This window comes from Haliotis rufescens, unplaced genomic scaffold, assembly GCF_023055435.1.
Source record: "Haliotis rufescens isolate VD_foot unplaced genomic scaffold, xgHalRufe1.0.p SCAF_7, whole genome shotgun sequence".
Taxonomy (NCBI): domain Eukaryota; kingdom Metazoa; phylum Mollusca; class Gastropoda; order Lepetellida; family Haliotidae; genus Haliotis; species Haliotis rufescens.
Window position 1 is genome coordinate 43,842,428 of NW_025964361.1, and position 22,604 is coordinate 43,865,031.

Consider the following 22,604-nt stretch of genomic DNA (forward strand, 5'->3'; position numbering starts at 1 on the left):
CGTGATATTGCTGGAATATTGCTAAAAGCGGCGTAAAACCATACTCACTCACTCACTCACTAACAACGATAAGGAAAACATTATTTGGCCGCAGGTTTTACAAATAAAATTAATTGTTCACATACTTGATATCATGAAAGAAAATGAGTTGAGAAGAAAGTTTATGCTACTCGTGACCAATGCCAATTTATTATATTATCGTAAGCGTGTCGATTATGTGATCGCTTGGTCAAGCGTCTAGTGCGTTCGTATACGAAGTCAATCATGGTCTAATGCTTAGGCAGTTTTGTTGGTGACCCCTACTCTGATATGGTGGGGGTGAGGTGAAACGGGGTTTAACGTCGCGTCCAAGATTAGTGCACTTATGTAGCGACGTGTGTGTGTGTGTGTGTGTGTGTGTGTGTGTGTGTGTGTGTGTGTGTGTGTGTGTGTGTGTGTGTGTGTGTGTGTGTGTGTGTGTGTGTGTGTGTGTGTGTGGCTGCTTGTACTAGCCCGGATTAATGCCGATTTTATAGATACCATGGCGCAGTTTGACATGAATACCCCACTCAGATTCAGTTTACTGACTCCGAGCCGACCAGTCCTTGTATTAGCCCCTAAATGCCGAGCGCCAGGCAGAGTAACAACAAGTACCATCTTTTAACGTCTTTTCATATGAAGCGGCCGGGGATCGAACCCCCGACCTTCCGCCCTCCGGCTTACGCTTTACCACTAGAGCATGGAGGCGGTCTTGCTCTGATATGGCTTAACAGTGCTATAAACAGCATTTATCTTACTCAAAAACTGTACACACATTCACTAGGACGTTACCTTGATACGGTCGCATCAATATCGTTGGCGCCGTTATACGCCTTCAGTATCCTCACCAACTGCAGATTCGTCTTTAAGGGGTACTCCTGACCAGTTAAGTTGATAAAATATTTCCATTTCTTGTAGCGTAGCAGGTCATTAATACACACAAGCTCTGCCTCAAGTACCGAAAACTCTCCCCACACAACGTCCAACGTCTTGGACGCCATATTGACGTTGTCGAAACACTCCGTGAGTTTCCTCATGCCGGCGTGCACCGACGGCGGCGCCTTAGCGTCCACGTGTATACAGTAATGGTTGTTTGGCCTATACACAGCTCGTAATAACCTCTCAGCTTGCTGAGCGTCTTTATAAAGAACAATACTGAAAGCAATGGGGAAATCCTCCTCTTCCTTAGACACATCCATTATGTATAAACGATCCTGTTTAAACTTAGAACAGTCATTCGTTCCTGTTCTGAGGTAAGCGTCGTCCATGTTAGCCCGGTAGTCGTAATCGCGAGCCATTTTGTATTTGGCTCTCTGTATTTCGGTTATATTTCCATTGAAGAGGTACTGACAGTTGACAGCGGCGATGTCCTTCTCTTCGAGGTAGACAGGGACATTGTATGAGATTCTGCCAACACCCACGGCGTTTCTAAACACGTCATCAAAGACCACCAGCACGATGAAGAATGAAAGCGAGACTAACAATCCAATCCCCAGTTTCCTCCTCCACATTCCTCTGAAACGAACAAGTCCAAATAAATAATACAAAGTTAGATGAATTCAGATCTCGCTCCACACCCCCTTAATTGTCATGAGGTGAGGTGGTGAGGTGAAATGGTTTTTAACGGATTATTACACTTATATAGCGATGTGCATGCACGTGTGTGTGTGTGCGTGTGTGTGCGTGCGTGCGTGCGTGCGTGTGTGTGTGTGTGTGTGTGTGTTGAGTAATACTGTTTTTAAGAACTACCCCACAGAGATACCATACCGCAGTTTATCATGAATACCCCACTCAGTATACTGACTCCGAGCCCACCAGTACTTGTTTTATCCCATCAATGCCGAAGGTCAGGGTAACAACAAGTACCATCTTTCAACGGGCTATGACGCGGCCGTTTGGTCATATTTTACCTGTGCTTTTAACATCTCTTACCTGTTCACACTTTGTAAAATATTCTCACACCACGGTTCGCACCACATCCACATTCTCATTCCCATCCACTTTCATCCATTCACCTCTTGTGTATCTCCGCAGCAAATCTCATTTATCTACACATCTCTAACCTGTATACATGGAAACGGCGCATCTCTCCTCCACTCGCTGCCTGTATCCCGTCAATTATCCACACATATAAGCTATATAAGCTGATGAAATGTTTTTGCTCGGTAAATGCCTCCACAAATAATGTCCAACAGTATTATTTACAATGCAAGGTTGAAAATATTCCTTTTCATCTTCCGCGATAGTAATCAAGTGACGCGCACCTGCTACTATTCAAAGAATGTATTACTTCACTGTGGGTTGTCAATCATTCATTACCAGTTACACCACGATACTACCAATGCCATGCATCAAACAAGAGTTGTCTATATCAGCTACCTGGATGGGTATACTACATCATATCACCTCCTTACTGTCAGTGATATATTTCACATACATCTTTCATTTAGTCCTTCTTTGACAATATTGCTATGGCTATATAGATACATGTAGATTACAATTATTATTGAGGCTATGTAATACATCTGTGTACATCTTTCATTTAGTTCCGTGGTCTAGTGGTAGAGCGTCCGCCCGGAGAGCGGAAGGTACGAGGTTCGATCCCCGTCCGCGTCATACCAAAAGACGTTATAAGATGGTACTTGTTGTTACCCTGTCTGGCGTTCGGCATTAAGGGGCTAACACAAGGACTGGTCGGCTCGGAGTCAGTATACTGTGTCTGAGTGGGGTATTCATGTTAAACTGCGGCATCGTATCTCAGTGAGCTAGCAGCCACACAAACACACACACGTACATGCACGTCGCTATATAAGTGCAATAATCTTGGACGCGACGTTAAACCCCATTTCACCTCACCTCACCTCTTTCATTTAGTCCTTCTTTGACATTTTGGCTATGGCTTTATAGATACATGAACACATAATGCTATTTTAGGAAGTCGTAAAATGTAATAAATGTTATATTTGGGATAACCCTTTCTTACTAAAGTACAGATTCTAGTACTATCTAGATCTGGATCTAGAAGCAGAAACAATGCCATGTAGAATACCATTATTATGAAGGCTCTGTAATAACGATTATAACCCTATAACAAAGGATCTTTTCAGTACTCACAATACTATTGTCAATATTAACCGGCCGGTAAGCGCATGCAGCAACCTTCTATATACTGTAAAACCATCATTTAAACATCTGTGTCAAAGAATATATTGACTGCGGTTCATTCTCAAATAAATCTGCTGGGCGAGCTATTGTAATCAAATGAACAATACACTTGGATCGAGACTAGCACAGAGACCAGATCTCCCACGATACCATAAAATTCATACACACTTACAAACGCATGTTCCCTATATGATGTTTTGTTTGTGTGTTGTTTTACGCCGCACGCAGCAATATTCCAGGTCTATAACGGCGGTCTGTAAATAATCGAGTCTGGACCAGACAATCCAGGGATTGACTTGATGAGCATCGATCCACGCAAACGGGTCCAAGTGTGATATGATGTATCTCTATTCTCATTTAAGACACCCCTGCAGCTTTGTATTAAATCGGATAAAGAGCAAAGTGTCGAAAGAATGCAAACATTGTCATTGCTATGACAATGCCATATGGCTTTGCACTGTGATTTTTTTTATGTCTGACATTTCTTTTCATGTCTAATTGATAAACATGATGTCGATGTATATGTAAAAATAGACATGCTTGACGCCGATGATAGGCTTTCAATGTTTCCCGGTGCAGATGTCCATGACTTAACTGACGAAATTGATTATGATACTTGATACATCATACTATCTTTTTGCTTTGTTATATGGAATTTAAAGAAATACCTCATGTACATTGTAAATTGTGTTGTCATGACTATTGTTCCACATGCTTTCATTGTATATACTCAAGTAATATAAATCATGTTTTGTCATCTTCGGATTCAAAATTCGAAATGTATCCATCTGTCATCCACGCATGCATCCATCCATCCATCCACGCATTCATGCATCCATCCATCCATAGCCTTCTATAGCATATGTCGAATGATGAATAGTGAAACTGTTAGGTTTGGGGGATGGATGCCAGTGGGAGATGGTATTCTGGAGATGGAGTCTGGATACGAACATAGCGCTACATGAATCAAGTCGTTATATGGTCAACAATAGGATCCAGATAATGGTAAGGCGTACAATGCAAACCTGAGCAAGTCTGGTACCTCCACAGAACGCACGGTGATCAGATGTAAGCGGTTCCACTGAAACATGCCCATTTACTACCGGGGAAAAGAAAGTATGCACCCATATTTTATGGTAGCTAAAATGAAACAAGCGAGAAATGTTTTTTGGATGGTGATGTAGTTGAAAAGGGTATCCTTTTTGAGTTTTGGACTTTAAAGGGGAAGTGTACACGCAAAAATTACTTTCTTTCTTTTTCTAAACAAAACGCAATTTTAGAATTAGTTAGTATCTGTGTTTGAAAATATACACTCATTTTTTTCACAGTGAAAGTAGGAAGCTCACAATAGTGTGAAAATGATATGCCGTTATGAGGCCTTCGTTTTTCGAGCTAAACAGGCCTGAGTTATCCCCCTTAGATTATGACGTAATTGGTGCCAATTCAACTGGGTCCCTGTCTATTCTCAACGCAAAAGATATCAAGTACCAGTTTGCTGTAAAACAACATGGCCTACGACACACTCCGGCGCAGTGGTGACTCAGCATAACACTTTGCTGGCTGGCATCTGAGACGCTAGAACCACACACCTAGACCTACACCACGTGAAGCGGCTCTAACAAAGCATGATGACGTCATAATGTTTATCAATTGGCACCAATGACGTCATATTGCAAGGGGCATAAGCCATGGTGTTTTTGTTGTGGAAATAGAACATTTGGTAAATGTGAAAAATATAAATCGTTTTAATGCGAAAAATATGTTAATTAATTGTGATATTTTTATATTTTTGTCTATGACACTTCTAGGTTAACACTTTTAATGTGGAAAATGTACAAGAAAAATAGGTTAATTTCCGTGTGAACTTGCCCTTTAAGTTTCCAGTGTTTCAGCGGCTGTTTTCAGCCAAGTAACGTTTTGATCAAGTTTGTAATTCATAGTCAAATCCAACTTTCAAGTTTATACTTTCTTTAGCCCGGCTATTACAAATATGTCAGTTGAGGATCTTATAATTGGTTAATAATGTCGAAGCTGATTGTGATATTCGTTATATCCGTTAGTTCTGCAATCCATTAGTTTGATATACCCGTGTGCTTTTTATACTTTCTTTAGCCCGGCTATTACAAATATGTCAGTTGAGGATCTTATAATTGGTTAATAATGTCGGAGCTGATTGTGATATTCGTTATATCCGTTAGTTCTGCAATCCATTAGTTTGATATACCCGTGTGCTTTTTCCATTAGTTTGATATATCCGTTAGTTCGTCATATGCGTTATTTAGTTATGTCGGAGTTCTCAAGTTCTATATATATTCATATTCGTTATTAAATAAGTTCGATATATCCATGTTCTTAATACAGGTTGCAAAAGTATATAAAATAAGATCGCTATATCATGTTCATTCGTTATATGAGTTAGTTTGTTATGTCATAAGTTCGACATAGCCGCGTTCGTTATATGAGCTAGTTCGTTTTGTCGATGTTCGCTATATCCATAAGTTCATAATGCGCATCAATATTCATAAGATACATAGTGTTTAAAGTGGGCATGCTGACGGGTTCGTCTTATCGGCAGTTCAGCATACTATGCATCTTCCCGCATACTATGTGAAACTTACAAGATCAAACCAGATATAAGCATACATGTTTGTTTCATCGTCTAGTACCGCGCTCCTTGCACTGGCATCGTGTTATTGCATTTTGTATATTATAACACCGTTAATAATTAACTGTCCCAGAAAATAATATCACACTACACGGGGCGGTCAGCACTGCACAATATTGTCAATCAGACCCGAAAACCCCAGTTGCCAATACGGGCAGAGCTATCCGTGTAACAGCTTGCATTGTAATTATTACTTGTACTGCTCACTCATTTTGTAAGTGTATAGTCCAGGTGCTAGGTTATACCTGTTAAGCTAAGGTAATTATCCATATAACGTATTTCAAGGACATATAAACTCATTTTCCTGTAACTAAGTTCACTCGTCATTGTATATCTGCTGAATTATACATTTCGAAGCAGACAATTGTTCGATTGTTAAATAATCAAGTCTGAACCAGGAAATTGATGACATCATGAGGGTCGACCTACGAAATTGGGAAACGATGACATGTATCAACCACGTCATCGAGCTTCATCACCTGATCCCGTTAAGTCAGTTAGCAACAGTATGGGTTGAAGACCAATTCTTACCCGAATCGTAGACAATTAAGGTACCTGTCATTTTTGATATGGTGTGGGAACATATTTTGTCTCGGAATTGACCAGATAATAATATAGTTTGTTGTAAGGCGTAAGGTAAAACAAAAATAAAACAGAATCCTTTGGGGTAATTTTTTTTTCAAAAACAAAAGCCATCCTATCAAATCGTTGGTCCCTAATGACAATGATCCTATATATGCAGTTCCCATATCCCGTTCGTCGATATCAAACATTCTGTATGTCACTTCTTTAAAAACCTCTGAAAATATATGATGTAGGATTTACAACGCATATTCTGACTGTATTAATTACCTCTTAATTGGTATACTTTACTCCGTATAACTTTGAATAAGTATTCCAAATATTCCCAGTGTTTCTTTCTGCACCAAAACCTTTTAATGTTAAAACAGTATGGAGAAAATACATATGTATCTAAACCAATGTGTATCACCGTTTCCTTCATTCGTGACCAACTCGTGTTATTCCGGGACAAGCCGAATAGCGCTCGTGCCTGTCTCGTGGTCATTTTTGCGACTGGGTTCCATCTAAGCGCAAACGGGCAAAGTTGAAAGAATTGTCATCTCGTTGCGTAATGATTCACGGTATATTTCCCCCATGTAAATATATCGTCCCGGTGCGATTTAAAACACATCGTGCCTTATGGTATTTATACAGTATAATTGAACACATTTAACTGTACCTAGAGTATATTTTTAAATGCAAGACAAAAGTAAAATCGTAAATTATTCTTAAGAGATTCTTTGACTTGAAGTACTTGAAGTAATACGCGCATTCTGATTGGTGTGTCGTATTTTCACATTCATCGATAGGGGGACGAGTCATCTTGCAGGTTACAGAAAGGGGCGAGTGATGACGAATGTGATTCCTTGACAAGTCCCGTGTGCTTTGAGCACCATTTCTGTAGTCAGCGCCTAACACAAGAATGCATTAATGTCAACCCACCACAAAATAATCGCTTCCGCACATTTGAGATAATTTTAAATAATATTCCCAGGACAAAAAAACATAGATAACAGTTTTTTTACTCTCATGTGTACTGATGAACAGAATAGATTTTCATCTATCTATTTACAAATCAGTTCGAAAGTTTTCTCTGTTTAATTACAAATCAGTTCGAAAGTTTTTCTCTGTTTAATTACAAATCAGTTCGAATGTTTTCTCTGTTTAATTACAAATCAGTTCGAAAGTTTTCTCTGTCAGTCGCCTTTCACGGTAGGCATGGGTCCTGAAGACCTATTCCACCCCGGAATCTTGACGGGTCGATCGTACAATGAAACACACTTCAGGGAGAATAAACCATGAGGGGCGCATTCTCCCTGCTGTGTTTCATTGTAAGATAAATAACGACAGCGAGTTTTTTATTTCTTGTTGTTTATCAACATTATGCACAACCTCTTTAAGGATGATGAGAAAGTGTATACAAGCTTTAAAAAAGTTGCCTTAATTTTTATAATGATGACTCCCTGAATAGAATCCCACCTCGGCAATGTCGGACAAGTCCATTTTATGAATAGGTGGGTTAAGTTTGGTATTTCCCGCATTTTCTCACAATCCTTGCGTCGATTATCTGTTCTTTTCTACCGACTGTCATATCTAATAACGTCGTCCAATATATGACGTCAGTAAGTTGCGATCTCAAATTCGAATCTCCAGAAATGATGTCATTTAAGAATTGAACGTCAGTTTGGATGGGTTCATTGAAGTGTGAACGATTTAAAAGCGCTGGTTAAACTGTGTGAACCTCCGAGCTTGCGAATTTCCCCTATATCCCTCCGATTTTTCAATGCAGTATTAAAAAACATAACCTACTGCACCATTTAACAAACATTGATCAAACACCAATGGCAAAAGCGAACATCTTGCATGCCATATTTGACAGAAATTGGAGTTAAACGTGTCTCAATTGAAAACAAGCTTTTGGGAATCCTGTATAACAAGTTTAGTGTTGAAAACATAGACGATTCTGACTTGCCACTTGTTATTCATGCCAGAGAACTTATTTATGAACTGTTGCTGGATACTCGTAAATACTTCACGTCAGTGATTTTCTACAATGCAGTGATTAAGGGTGTGTTGGAATCAACAAACAGCAAAACAGTCGGAGACAGTGATTAAGAGACAGGTTGACTTGGTTCATCATTTAAAAATAAAATACTAACGGGAACAAATGAAGATTTGGCTCTATTTGATTTAAAACAAGGTACACGATATCTTCTTCCAGATGGCAAAACGTCATAACAAGGGTATAAAAAGTGATTTGGTTGATCTAAAATTCTATTTGCAAGCTGTAAAACACGTTGATTGTAAAGAGAGTCCAGACTGTTGAATTTGCATCCTGAGATTTTGCTAGCCACTGTAGTTATTTTAGTTATTTAACCTAAGGGCTGGCATTAGTACAGGTCCTAAAAGTGTTGTCGCAAGCATAGCCTGCAGTTCACAACCCTGTGCACTAAACAGAATCCGCTCATCAGTTGGTAAATGAACAGATGACGTAAACAGTACTCACGTATATATCTTCACTGAAACACGAGTTGAAAAACTTGCGGCGTCACCTTTGGCAAGTGATCTTGTTCATGCATGCCTCTGTCCATAAACAGTAAATGGGTACCAAGGAGTTAATATGGTAATAGTAATGTGAATGTGTAATCTTCTAGCGCCTGATAGTGACACATGCAGTTGTTGAGTGATCCAGTGACACATGCAGTTGTTGAGTGCGAATGTACGTGTGACATTCGGGATCAGCTCTGGATGGAGTTGATCAATATCGGTGATGTCGACTTTAGCTGCTACCTGCATGGTATGGACTCAGCAAAGCTCACTGAATGCCAGACTATGTGACAAAGATGCTGATGACTTTGCACGAGTGTGTGTTAAATATGTCAAGCCAATGTTTAAAATGGTGTTCAACTAACTCTCAATACATCTGCATTACCATTCTGCATATTTAATGCAAAATAATATGTTGTTCTGATAAATGTTCATCTATTATTTTCCGCTTCTTTTTTTACTCTTCTTTATGGAGGAATAAAAGGTTATATATGCCTCTGTCCACAAACAGTAAATTGGTACCAAGGAGTTAATATGGTAATGGTAATGTGATGGGTAATCTTCTAGCGCCTGACAGGCAGCTTTGGTTGCATATTTCACATGTAGCTGGGAAGTTCTGGAATGCAAAATATACGGACCTCTGATCGGGGCAAGAAACGCCATGAGCACGCACGCACTTGGCAGTGAGCGACTGAGGATTCTCGATGACAGAAAAGTGATATGTCACTGCAACCATGATAAGGAGAACGACTACCGTTCAAGTTTACAGTGCAGACCTGATAGAAATCAACTAGCAAAGTATGTTTCAACTAGCAATGTGACGTATTGTTACTGAAGACAGTTTGAAGATTTTAGATTCGTTGATTTACCTCAATTACACAACAACAAAATAAAAATAAAAACAACAACACATACCCTACTAAATAAATATATAATAAATAAAACATATCATTTCGTCAGTGACAAAAGGCTGATCTGTTCTGTCGAGTGACAGATCCGCCATATCTTACTGTCGACATGAACTATCCTCTATTTATTAAAATTAAGAATGTATGGCGCAAAAAAACACAAGATTTTATTCATGGTTTCTCTTGTAAATTACTCCATCAGCCAACTGTACATCTAGGTACTTTTGATAATAGACATATATTCAATCATGGGGGAAATCTGACTCCAAAGCGGAAAATTGGCTATGTAGTGTATTTTCCGGGTAGGAAATATGGCCATATAGTGTGCTTTCCGTGGGAAGTATGGCTATATAGCCAGTTTCCGGGGGAAATTTGGCTATATAGCCCCTTTTCCGGGGAAAATTTGGCTATATAGCCCTTTTTCCGTAGACGGAATTAGAAATCTACTATTCGGCTAGGGGGGAAATTCCACTCTCTGACACCGGCTCTCGGTCACATATATTTCCCCACTCATACTCAGTTACGCAAAGGAAAATAGTTCTTTGAATATATACAACATAATCTAGAAATATGTCAACATAATTTCATTCTCTGAACAAATTTACAAACAACATTTGGGATAAATCAAATCTTAAAAACAGGTTACAGGAAGTTGAACAAAAATATAAACATGACCTCGATGCACCGAGGCGAGGTCAATTTTCAAGCGCGTATTTATACATGACGTCACATAAGTTTGTAAAGAGGTGTATTTCGAGTCGAACGGGAGCATGAGGATGAAATTTATACTTACTGCTGTTGAAAATGACGTTCATGGAGCAGTTATGGAAAACACCCCGACGCGTGAGCCCTCTCATGGCACTAGCAAATTGGGAATATCACCGATTTATGAATGTGGTGCTTGTGTTTGGATAATCGCAAACCTATTCGGACGATGCGGAATGGACTGGTGGGGGTTGAACCGAGTGATCTGAAACTTGTGAGTTTTTGTGTTAATTTCAACGTCAGGGTGTGTTTAATTTGGAGTTTGGGGTTTGTCGCGTGTGCTGTAATACGTTGCTTGGCTGGTGTTTCTTATCACCTGAGATGGACCTACTGTATGACCTGATGCCAGCTTCATTACTGTGCGCCGTCATTCCTCATGTGTCACCGCTTCTCGGCCTAGAATGCACGAGGAAGCTCGGCCAACTCAGAAACCGGAATAGTAGATTTCTAATTCCGTCTACGGATATTTTCTCGACTCCGATGACCAATCAATCGCTGTAATACGCTACAGTCGGAAAGCGCACGTTAAATCTCCTACATCAGTCAGTCAGACCAATCGATAAAACAAGTTTGGGGTTTATTTAAATTTAAGTCTCTTTCCTTACCTTTTTATGTTTTATGGTTTCTCAAAATCTTAGATTTTTTCCCCGATGCGATAGTTAATTGGATTTTAGTTTGGGATTGATCAGGAGCAGTCTCGTTTGCTCTGTCAGCGGCCACATCTGAGCAGGGTACGACATTGTTGTCATTGGTGCAAGATTCCTGTTATTTCCGAAAACAATTAGGCATCGAAGTCAATATCGCTCAATAAATCAATTTCGTTCACCTCAGTAATTTTACAGAATTAATTTTCTTCGCTTGCGTTATTAGTATTGAAAGATAGCCATTCCATATCCAAATCATCGCAAGGACAATCCATTTTGTTTCATGTAGCAGCTAGACGACATCAATCACCAGAAACAAAGCATTTATTTATTTATAAGTCAGATGAAATGTTACAAGACCAGGCAAAAATACTAAATTAATTATATTGCTGATAAATGCAGGTATTAAATAGAAAAACGAGTTGATTATAAACACCGATCGAGAGTTCGGGGAAACCCCGGAAAGTAGTTCCGGCAAAAGTTCACACGATCAATTTCACAAAAAATTGTGTGAACTTTTTTTGTCCGTTCACAGGTGTGTGAACACCAAATATCAGAGCACGTGAAAGAAACAGTGTTAACTTCAAAGTATGAAAGTATTGATAGAACAATGTTTTGTCGTGAAATAAACCACAAATGGTCTTTGTCACCAATACAAATTATCTCCATGAAGTCAAGTGAAATAAATTAGGTGTGGAAATTGAGATATCTCAATTCGCGCAATTGTTGCATACATTGGCTAGAATCTATGTGTTTCAGAATATTCATGGGAAGAGTATCGTAGCACGAATTATGAAATTAAAAATATATACATTACAATGATCAGGTAAATTCAACCAAAATCTTAAAAGTTTCCGTTCTGTGGGACGCCATGACTCACGCAATATCGCGCACAACGACGACGGTAGTTATCTGCATTTCTGACTAATTCTCTTTGTTACATTTGAAAACATGAAAACAAATAACAATATGCAGATTGTCTGATTCTTTCTGATTACTTACTTGACACATTCATGTATATACGAACCCACAATCAACGAAAATCCTCCCCTGAAAACCCCGCGTACTGTTCTCAGTGAACACGTCAGTGAAGTCTGTCACCGGCAGTGATGTCATGCGGGAGTAAACATTGTTGTACATATTTGGTAATTTCTTTGAGGTGGAAATTGTTAACTCGGCTTCCATTGGGTCATTACATGATCTTGATCTTAGCGAGTTTGCATTATCATCATCGCCTTGATAATCCACAGATATGGTTGGTTGGTTGGTTTGTTGTTTTACGCCGCACTCAGCAATAATCCAGCAATATGACGGCAGTCTGTAAATAATCGAGTCTGGACCAGTCGATGACATGCATCAACCAAGTCAGCGATCCTGACCACACGATCGCGTTAGTCGCCTCTTTCGACAAGCATGGGTTGCTGAAGACCTACATTGATATGGTGGAAACCTTTTTGTGAAGGGTCACAAAATGTATGAGAAGTAAGCACTACGTCGGATGACGTCACTCATGACTGTTGTGTATAAATGTAAGATAAATGGTATCTGACAGACACTCGTGTATTTAACTCTATATACATTTGGTCATACAGTTATTATACAGCTAGTTATACATAAAGTCAAATAGTTTCATTTTCAGACAGTTATACATATGTTGATATAGCTGGTCATGCAGCTGGTTTTGTATACGGTGCGGCCCACGTTGGGCATTGATTACCTATGACATTGTCAGCTAAGATGCCGGTATTATCGATAGAGACAGGCTGATGATAAAACTATATGTGCACAAACGATACATGTGGTATTGGACTTAGTATTGAATAAAGAAGAACACATTTATTACACATTCTTTATAAGCCTCCTCTGGTTATTTTTCTCTCTCCTAAAATGTGGGGGTCTGTTTCCTTCGAATTCCTATTAAATTGTGCAAATTGTATTTGTATTGGCTTTCGCTGCACGTTTGAATGTTTCTACATTTTTATACCACCTCAAGAAGCATAGACACCAACTGTTGCCGAAATCGACGTGAGTCACGTGACACATCAATGTCAATCTCAATCAAACAATACCGACCGAAAGGAGATGTCATGTGCTGTGGTTTTGCCAGTCTTTAGCCTATCTAACGTCTGGCAGCTAGTTTCTAGCAACATGGCTTTGTTTGACACTGCAGTCAGTCATATCCCATGTATACTACCTAGGGAGCTGAGAATGAAAACTACACTGATTCGTTGACCAGAGTAACTAGTACAATACACATGTACATGTGCGTCAGACAGACAGACAGACAGACAGATTTATTCAGTAATCAGGCCTCCAGCCCATAATGCATGTTGACATAATGTAGATCATACATGCTTAAATACTATGGCGTTATGTTAAGACACATAGTTTTAGAATACGTTAGAACAGTGATGTGTTACGTATATTCATAACTTTAGATAGGAAGAGTCCAATGTGTTTTAAAGTTCTTGTGGTGTTTGTTGACATAAGGTTTAAAAACTGTTGAAATGTGGCAAAGTTGATTTCACTTTCAGCAAAGCATTCTCTTCTTGCAGCTCGGTATCTGTCACAGATTGACAATACATGATACTCATCCTCAATTAGAGTTAAACCTTTGGAGTGGCAATACACGCACACACGTTCTTCATATGGGATTTTAGAAGGTCTTCCAGTTTCAACTGCAAGTTTAAAGTTGTTACACCTGAACATACATATTAATCTTTTATAATAAGCAGAGATTTCACATGATAATAAGTATTTTTCTACATTAAGGAGAGATGTGCGTCAGTACCAGACAAGTCAGTGGTTAATGGCATGTTCAACGATATATGCCCTTGAGTGAGTGAGTGAGTTGGGTTTAACGCCGCTTTTAACAGTATTCCAGTTATATCACGGCGTGTCAGCTTAATGTGGGGTTAAAGCCCGAAGTGATGCAGGTCTCAGACGTTTACCACTTTGGTGAAACCCACGAGCACGGGTATGGTGCTGACAAACCTAGAAACATAATCGGGGTTAATCGGGATTCGAACCCACGGTCAAAGGTTTCTGGTGTACCCAAGGAACGCAACTCTGCACTGCGAATTGCAGCGCCTTACACGACTGGGCCACCCGTGACCCCGGTATGTCATTGGATAGTTGATAAAAATCACAAACTGACAGCTTTTACGACAGACCCTATAGTCGCTGGACAGAAATTGTACCTAAAATATGCCAATTCTTTTTTTACGAGCCGGTTGTCCATACCCTAACCACCAACACTTCCTTCAACTGGGTATATCTTACTGATTAATAATAATAATAATAATAATAATAATAATGGCAGGACGTGGTTTGATTAACGTAGAGGCTCTTCATGATAGAATCTATTGTGCACTTTTGCACACATATACTAGTATTTGTCTGATGATTCTCTTGTGAAGCATGTCAAGACTCATGATGAAAACAAGGCATTCCACAGTGTTCTTAAACGAGCCAAGGATGTGGAACATAATTTCAATGTTAGAGTTGATTTTGTTGATGGTTCTGTACTGCTAAACGGTACATACAGAGTCTTTAGCTTGGACGAAGTCGACTGACCTGAAAAGTGAAACAGAAGGCTCTCTGTTTGCTTCCCAAGATCAGTCACTTCCCACTCGAAACCGTCAATGCGTGATTTTGCACCAAAATGTAAACATGAAATGTAGATTATGCAATGAATTTAATTACAACACATTGTCAGTGGATGCCCAGCTTTGGCACAAACACAGTATCTTAAGCGACATGGTGGAGTTGCTGGATCGTTTTATTACCGTCCTCGCCATGCTTGTGGTTTCGACACAGAGGTCCATTCATGGTAAGACCCGGAATATGTTGAGGGCGTCATGGAAAATGATAAATACAAAATACTTTGGAATAGGCACTTATACAGCCTCAGACCTATCCAGGCCAACAATCTTGATCTTGTCCTTTTTGATAACTCCAATGAAATCATTTATATCAATGAATTTTCTGTCCCTTTTGACACAATTGCGATCGACAAAATTCAGGAATAATGGCAAATATGCAGACTCGCGGTTCGAAATGTCACGCTTGCATCCCAAGTGCCCAATCTGTTGACTGACATTGGGAGAGTACCGGTTTTGCTACCAGGAATATATAAATGTCACTGAATTTTCTGTCCCTTTTGAGAATAATGTGATTAACAAGATACAGGAAAAACATGTCAAACATGCGGACCTCTCATTCCAAGTACCAAGTTGTCCGACTCACCAAGTTGTGCCTTAGGTTTCGTACCTCTCAATCTGTTGACTGACTCGGAGAGTGCCCGGGTTTGCTACCAGGAATACAGCCCTTCTGACAATCTTGGTAATGCAGAAGGCTGCAGTGTTGGGGAGTCTTCACATTCTCCAAAAAGATCTGGGTGGGTTAGACTAGGCAGCGCTTCCTGGGAGAAGTCCCATTCGCTGTCTGGGCTGCGTGTAGAGGGGGCAAGGGGCCTGAGCTGATGATAAGCATAACCAGCCTGACTGTGCCAGGATCACCCAAATTTATTTATGTTTTTATCTGTATTATAATAATAGTAATAGTCTCAGCTCCATAAGGAGTATAAGACCCAAGCGTGGACAACCCGTCGGGATTCCTAGGCAGACAACGCCAACAGTCTCACATGTTTTAAGTAAGCGCGGACTAAATGGAGAAGTTTGTAGTTGTAATGTAGGTTGGTTTGTTTAACGCTGCTCTCAGCAATATTCCAGCTCTATGGCAGCTCTGTAAATAAACGAGTCTGGACCAGTCAATCCAGTGATTGATATCACGAGCATCGATCCACGCAATTGAGTTGGTTGGTTGGTTGGTTTATTGCTTAACGCCGTACTCAGCAATATTCCAGCTATATGACGGCGGTCTGTAAATAATCGAGTCTGGACCAGACAATCCAGTGATTGATATCATGAGCATCGATCCACGCAATTGGGATCGATGACATGCATCAACCAAGTCAGCGAGCCTGACCACCCGATCCCGTTAGTCGCCTTTTACGACAAGCATAGTCACCTTTTACAGTAAGCATGGGTTGCTGAAGACCAATTCTACCCCGGAATCTTCATGGGTCCACGCGATTGAGACACGATGACATGCATCAACCAAATCAGCGAGCCTGACCACCCGATCCCATTAGTCGCCGCATTAATTCCACAAGAGTTGAGGTGATACGGGGTTTTAACGTCGCGTCCAAAGTTATTGAACTTATATAGCGATGTCTGTTATGTGTGTGGCAGCTTGTACTAGACCGGGCTGGTGCCGATTTATAGTGCTAGCACATTGAGATACCATGCTGCAGTTCAACAGGAATTCCCAACTCAGACACAGTATACCGACTCCGAGCCCCCTTTATGCCGAGCGCCAGGCAGGGTAACAACAAGTTCCATTATTTTTTTCGAGAAAGACATGTTTGATACTTTTTTAGTAATTATTTAGTAATTTAAGTAATTTCGTTATCGCTATCAGGATTCCCGTGTTCTGTTAATTTTTTTTGTAAGAGTTTGTATAATGTATACGAACTGTTATATGATTAAATTGCATATAAACCTATTTTTGCTGTTAAATACATTAAGACAACAGAATGTTATTCAATAGTTAATAACAGTTCACATTTTTATAGTTATGATAATAAACTGCACAGCAGTATTTCAATTAAATAACGATCAACCTATTATAATAGTTTTATGAACAATGGCACTGGCAGCCATCTTGAATATACTCCATAAAAAACACAAACATAACATGATTAAAAACATCAGATCACCGTTTAAAAGAAATGCAACAGTGCCAAATGAAATCAATAATTGATTACAGATGCCTCTTACCAAATATTTGTAAATGATAAGTTGTAAATGGCAAGTCGAGGCATCAATGAAATCAGGCTTGTTGAAACAGGTGACGCAACCTGTCAATAATATATATACAAAATATTTTTATTTAATCTGTTTTTTAAGTACACAAAGTTTGAAGTCAGACGAAAACGAAATAACGTTAAGCTCGCATATTGCAAACTTGAATATGAACAAACCGGGTTTTGCATAGTGACAAGCATCACTTCCGGAACTTGTCGCGTCAGTTTCAAATGCAAATTTCGATATTCATGTCTCTAGAAAATCGTTGAGAGATCGTCATATCAGCATTCAAATTGTGTATGTAATAAATCGCTGAGTACACGACATGGTTTCGAAAGATAGTCAGTGAATGAGTGAGAGAATGGGTGAGATGGGTTTAACACCGCTTTTAACAGTTTTCCAGTTATATCACGTCGTGTCAGCTTAACGTGGGAGGACAGCCCGAGGTGATGAAGGTCTGAGACGTTTATCAGTTCGGTGAAACCAACGAACACAGGCATGGTGCTCACAAACCTAGAAACATTATCAGGACTAAACTGGATTCGAACCTTGATCATAGAGTTCTGGCTTGCCAAAGAGACGCAATTCTGCAATTAGACGACTGGGCCACACGTGGCCCCTGTCAGTTCTCGAAGCATCATATGACACGCCATTTGCCTTAGGATGCATACATGTTGGTCATGTTTGCATTGTCAGTCACACTGGCGGATACAAAGGAAGAGCACAAGGAGTGCCAAAAATAGTAATGGTGTATGAAAGAAAACATTGTTTCCACGAAGGATCCAATTAAAACAAAAGTAAAGAGGACTTACGGCCTTGGGTGCAGCGCCCTGATCAACCACCGCCTCGTCATCTTTTGAAGTCCCCACAAAATGTGTAGACCCAAGTCTATTGAAGATGGTCTGACGAGATTAAAACTTAAAATCCAAACGGTGCAGAATAGGACCGGTGTTCATGGAGCTCCACGTTGAACTATAGTTATCTGAGGAAGGCTGAATTTCAATAACAATTGATGTATGTGTAATGTTAGCGGCATGGAGATCCAAGACAAATTCGATATTTTATTGAGCGAGTCCCCAGCTGTTGTAGGATGGCTGAGGAGGTAGGGTCGTTTTGACAGAGTGGGATCACCAGGTGTGCTCCTATTTCTTCACGTTTTACCCAATATGAAATCAACTAATGTGAAGGACGCATGTGTTCTTCCATATAGTAGTATTTGTTACTGTACGCTCGCTCTATGTGTAAGGCCCCAATATGCGTACAAAGGCCCTCATTGTGTGTGTGTGTTCATGCGTGCGTGCGTGCGTGCGAGCGTGCGTGCGTGCGTGCGTGCGAGCGTGCGTGCGTGTGTGTGTGGCTCTATAAATCCGGCATTTCACACACACACACACACACACACACACACACACACACACACACACACACACACACACACACACACACACACACACACACACACACACACACACACACACACACACACACACACAAATGCTTAATATCCATACTAAACTACTCGACCTTAAATCAAATTTCACCTCACATCACATCACATCACATCACATCACGTGGTTCACGCACGTGAACTCGACAAACTAGTGCTATAGGACAACGAACTGTTTGTAACCCTTTACTTTGTGAAACATATGGTTCGGCCCGATGTCGACACATTGATATTAATACGAATACAATGTACAAATTTCCATACACAAACACAGCGTTCAGCCTGTCGCCACAAAAGAATATCATTTTGATTTTGAATATCGAAATCCTATATGCCATACTGTTTCATGTTGAGGCTTTTCATGAATGTATTCATTTTATAAACAGTGGCAATCGCTTATAATACCCTATGGTAAGTAGTTCAGCAAAATAAAACTGCAGGATTTTAAGATTCAGTGTGATATCACAGAAGACTCATTGCAAATCTATTAAACCCGTTCCACTCTCGTGATCAACTCGTGTCATCACCCGACACATTCGTCACCACTCGCCCCTTTCCGTAACTCGGCTTGTCCCGGAATAACAGGAGTTGGTCACGAATGTACCCGACAAGCCGAATGCAGGTTACGGAAAGGAGCGAGTGGTGACGAATGCTCCTTTCCCATGCGACAATGTTCGAACAACGCCGGGGTTATCGTAGAACTTACACGTATTTGCATCGGACAAGGTCCGTGCCTACGATGGTCAATGGCGTTGATATTGACTGAATTAGTCTCTGTGCGCAATAAGCACAGCTCTTCACCTGTTGCATTGTGACGTACATCATCACATTAACAGCAGGTGAAACACGTCTACAGAGATATCGCTGTGTCTGTAGCCTTACTATGGGAGTTATGGTATTGAAATTGGTGACAGAACTTGTGAATTTCACACCATGTGTGATAAGGGTCAGTTGGGTCTGTTGTGTGTGTGTGATAAGGGTCTGTTGGGTCTGTTGTGTGTGTGTGATAAGGGTCAGTTGGGTCTGTTGTGTGTGTGTGATAAGAGTCAGTTGGGTCTGTTGTGTGTGTGAGCTAAGGGTCAGTTGGGTCTGTTGTGTATGTGTGATAAGGGTCGGTTGGCTCTTTTGTTTGTGTGCTAAGGGTCAGTTGGGTCTGGTGTGTGTGTGTGATAAGGGTCGGTTGGGTCTGTTGTGAATGTGTGATAAGGGTCAGCTGGGTCTGTTGTGTGTGTGAGCTAAGGGTCAGTTGGGTCTGTTGTGTGTGTGTGATAAGGGTCAGTTGGGTCTGTTGTGTGTGTGTGATAAGGGTCGGTTGGGTCTGTTGTGTGTGTGTGATAAGGGTCAGTTGGGTCTGTTGTGTGTGTGTGTGATAAGGGTCAGTTGGCTCTTTTGTGTTTGTGTGTGCTAAGGGTCAGTTGGCTCTTTTGTTTGTGTGCTAAGGGTCAGTTGGGTCTGTTGTGTGTGTGTGCTAAGGGTCAGTTGGCTCTTTTGTTTGTGAGCTAAGGGTCAGTTGGGTCTGTTGTGTGTGTGTGATAAGGGTCGGTTGGGTCTGTTGTGTATGTGTGATAAGGGTCAGTTGGGTCTGTTGTGTGTGTGCGAGCTAAGGGTCAGTTGGCTCTTTTGTTTGTGAGCTAAGGGTCAGTTGGGTCTGTTGTGTGTGTGTGATAAGGGTCGGTTGGGTCTGTTGTGTATGTGTGATAAGGGTCAGTTGGGTCTGTTGTCTGTGTGCGAGCTAAGGGTCAGTTGGGTCTGTTGTCTGTGTGTGAGCTAAGGGTCAGTTGGGTCTGTTGTGTGTGTGTGTGTGTGTGAGCTAAGGGTCAGTTGGCTCTTTTGTTTGTGTGCTAAGGGTCAGTTGGCTCTTTTGTTTGTGTGCTAAGGGTCAGTTGGCTCTTTTGTGTGTGTGTGCTAAGGGTCAGTTGGGTCTGTTGTTTGTGTGCGAGATTAGGGTCAGTTGGGTCTGTTGTGTGTGCGAGATAAGGGTCAGTTGGGTCTGTTGTGTGTGTGTGATAAGGGTCAGTTGGGTCTGTTGTGTGTGCGCGAGATTAGGGTCAGTAGGGTCTGTTGTGTGTGTGTGCTAAGGGTCAGTTGGGTCTGTTGTCTGTGTGCGAGCTAAGGGTCAGTTGGGTCTTTTGTTTGTGTGTGATAAGGGTCAGTTGGGTCTGTTGTTTGGGAGTGTGTTCGTGTTAAAGGTTGATGGGATGTATGTTTGTGTGTCTGTGTCTATGTGTGTGTTTAGCGTCGAAGGGATCTGTTGTGAGCGAGTGTGTATGTGTATGTGTCTGTGTCTTTGTGTGTGTGTTAAGGGTCGAAGGGATCTGTTGAGTGAGAGTGTGTGTGTATGTGTCTGTGTGTCTGTGTATGTGTGTCTGTGTGTGAGTGCGCCTGTGTAATATAGTAACTACATTGATATGGAAAAGCACAATTAGTGAGTGAATCGGGGTTTCCCATTATTCCGTCCTGTCACGAAGGGGATCACAAAACACGCATTCACACAGTGTTTATATGTAGATAGTCTGTTACAGTCCCTGAACCATATTAGTTCCGCTTCCGCCAGCCCTTACTGTACTGCGATAACCCTAAATGACTAGATTTTCCGCTCCCAACATTCTGAGGCTCCTTTTCAATTTACAATTAGTTGCTTGTGTCTATAAAATTATATATTACCAGAGACTGAGCATTAGTCTACTATGAAGGCATCACCGGCGTTACAGGCCAGTGCTTTAGACCCGAGCCTACTCCACCGATACACATGGAACCACCTGGATTCTTGACACACATAACGACACTGCATCGATAGTGAAGAGAGTCGTGGTTAAGAATTCACCTTTCATGGAAAATAAGGGCAACGAGTAGCAGGTTACAGTTCCTGACATTCAAGTACACCACGCTGTATAAACAACCTGGTTGTGCCCCCCTCCCCTGGTTGTACCCCCCCCCCCCCCCCCCCTCCCCTGGTGTTGCCCCGGGGGCCCAGATGACCACAGGCTCGTCTCAAGCCGTACTTGTTCCACCCCGATCAAGTAAACAACAGTATCACACTGCTTCCGTAAAACCTTCACGTAGACATTATCACTGCCCCATGGTGACTTCAACTCAGATCAATCTACATTAAATCGTCATTCTATTAATGTACGAGAACACACTGTCAAAACAAATCTGTTCAACCAACAAGCTGATATGTGGTAATATCGGTTTGTCTGCAAATCCTCAATATGCTGTCATGTATAGCTTGAGTTGAACTTACTTTCTGGTCTGTTCTCTGTGGAGAACGAATGTGGTGTTGGCAAAGTTAGCGTTAGCACAATAATGTCACGCCTTGCTATTAATCCAAACCCTGTCAATCAATGTAACCCAGATGTAGTTGAATTTCCCCGCATCAAAATACCGGCACAGGTATAAGTCGTGGCACCTACCTCCAGGAGATGGGTTCCTTTTCGTTCGGAAGCACTTGATTTGTTTTAAGATTCTCAGTGATCAACCAAATATCCCAAATGAAGCTTCAATCCATCCTGCACCATGCGAAGCCAAAGCTCGTGTTCCCTGCGCTCTATTTCCCATGTAGACTGAATTAGTTTCCAAGTATATAGCAGTCCGCTGTTGAATCAAGTTCTCCTACTCTCAGAACACTGCCTCCCCTACAACCTCGATATGCCGCGCCAGCCGAGCTTCTATGGTGTAGGTGTGTTACAGACCACTATGAAGGTGCTTGACGATACAGGAGGTGTGTTATATTGGGGTAATAAGGTGGTCACGGCCTTGCCCTTAAAGAGTGTGCAGGGTACCCTGGTCTGCTGAGCAGGATTTGGGAGGGGTCGTTTGTAACTGGAAAGCTAAATGTAAGTGTTAATTGGCGTTAATGAGAAAGTTCGTTTTTGACTGGAGTAGTATGCATGAGAATAGCAGGTGTCTATCATATATAGAGCATAGTACCATGCAGTGCATCAGGTAATATACGTGAGCACCTGTTCTGTCCGTCCATAGAATGTTTGAAGGCATCCTTTGAACAGATTTCCAATT

The 22,604-nt window shown here is 41.0% G+C and overlaps 1 protein-coding gene across 3 annotated transcripts in view; it reads right to left on the reverse strand.

Moving 5' to 3' along the window:
- The window catches only part of LOC124132696 (beta-1,3-galactosyl-O-glycosyl-glycoprotein beta-1,6-N-acetylglucosaminyltransferase-like), a 35,224-nt gene extending 13,036 nt beyond the window's left edge, over window positions 1-22,188 (reverse strand). The window contains exons 1-2 of one of the 3 annotated variants that reach the window (XM_046496757.2): window positions 22,001-22,188; window positions 811-1,533 (exon numbers count right to left, since the gene is read on the reverse strand). In XM_046496757.2, the coding sequence (XP_046352713.1) occupies window positions 811-1,529 (719 nt within the window). In that variant the 5' untranslated portion in view covers window positions 1,530-1,533; window positions 22,001-22,188. Of the gene's footprint in view, window positions 1-810; window positions 1,534-2,081; window positions 2,160-17,955; window positions 18,111-22,000 lie in introns of those variants that run through there. The other 2 variants (XM_046496755.2, XM_046496756.2) reach the window with 2 other exon arrangements.
- Window positions 22,189-22,604: the final 416 nt, after the last annotated feature.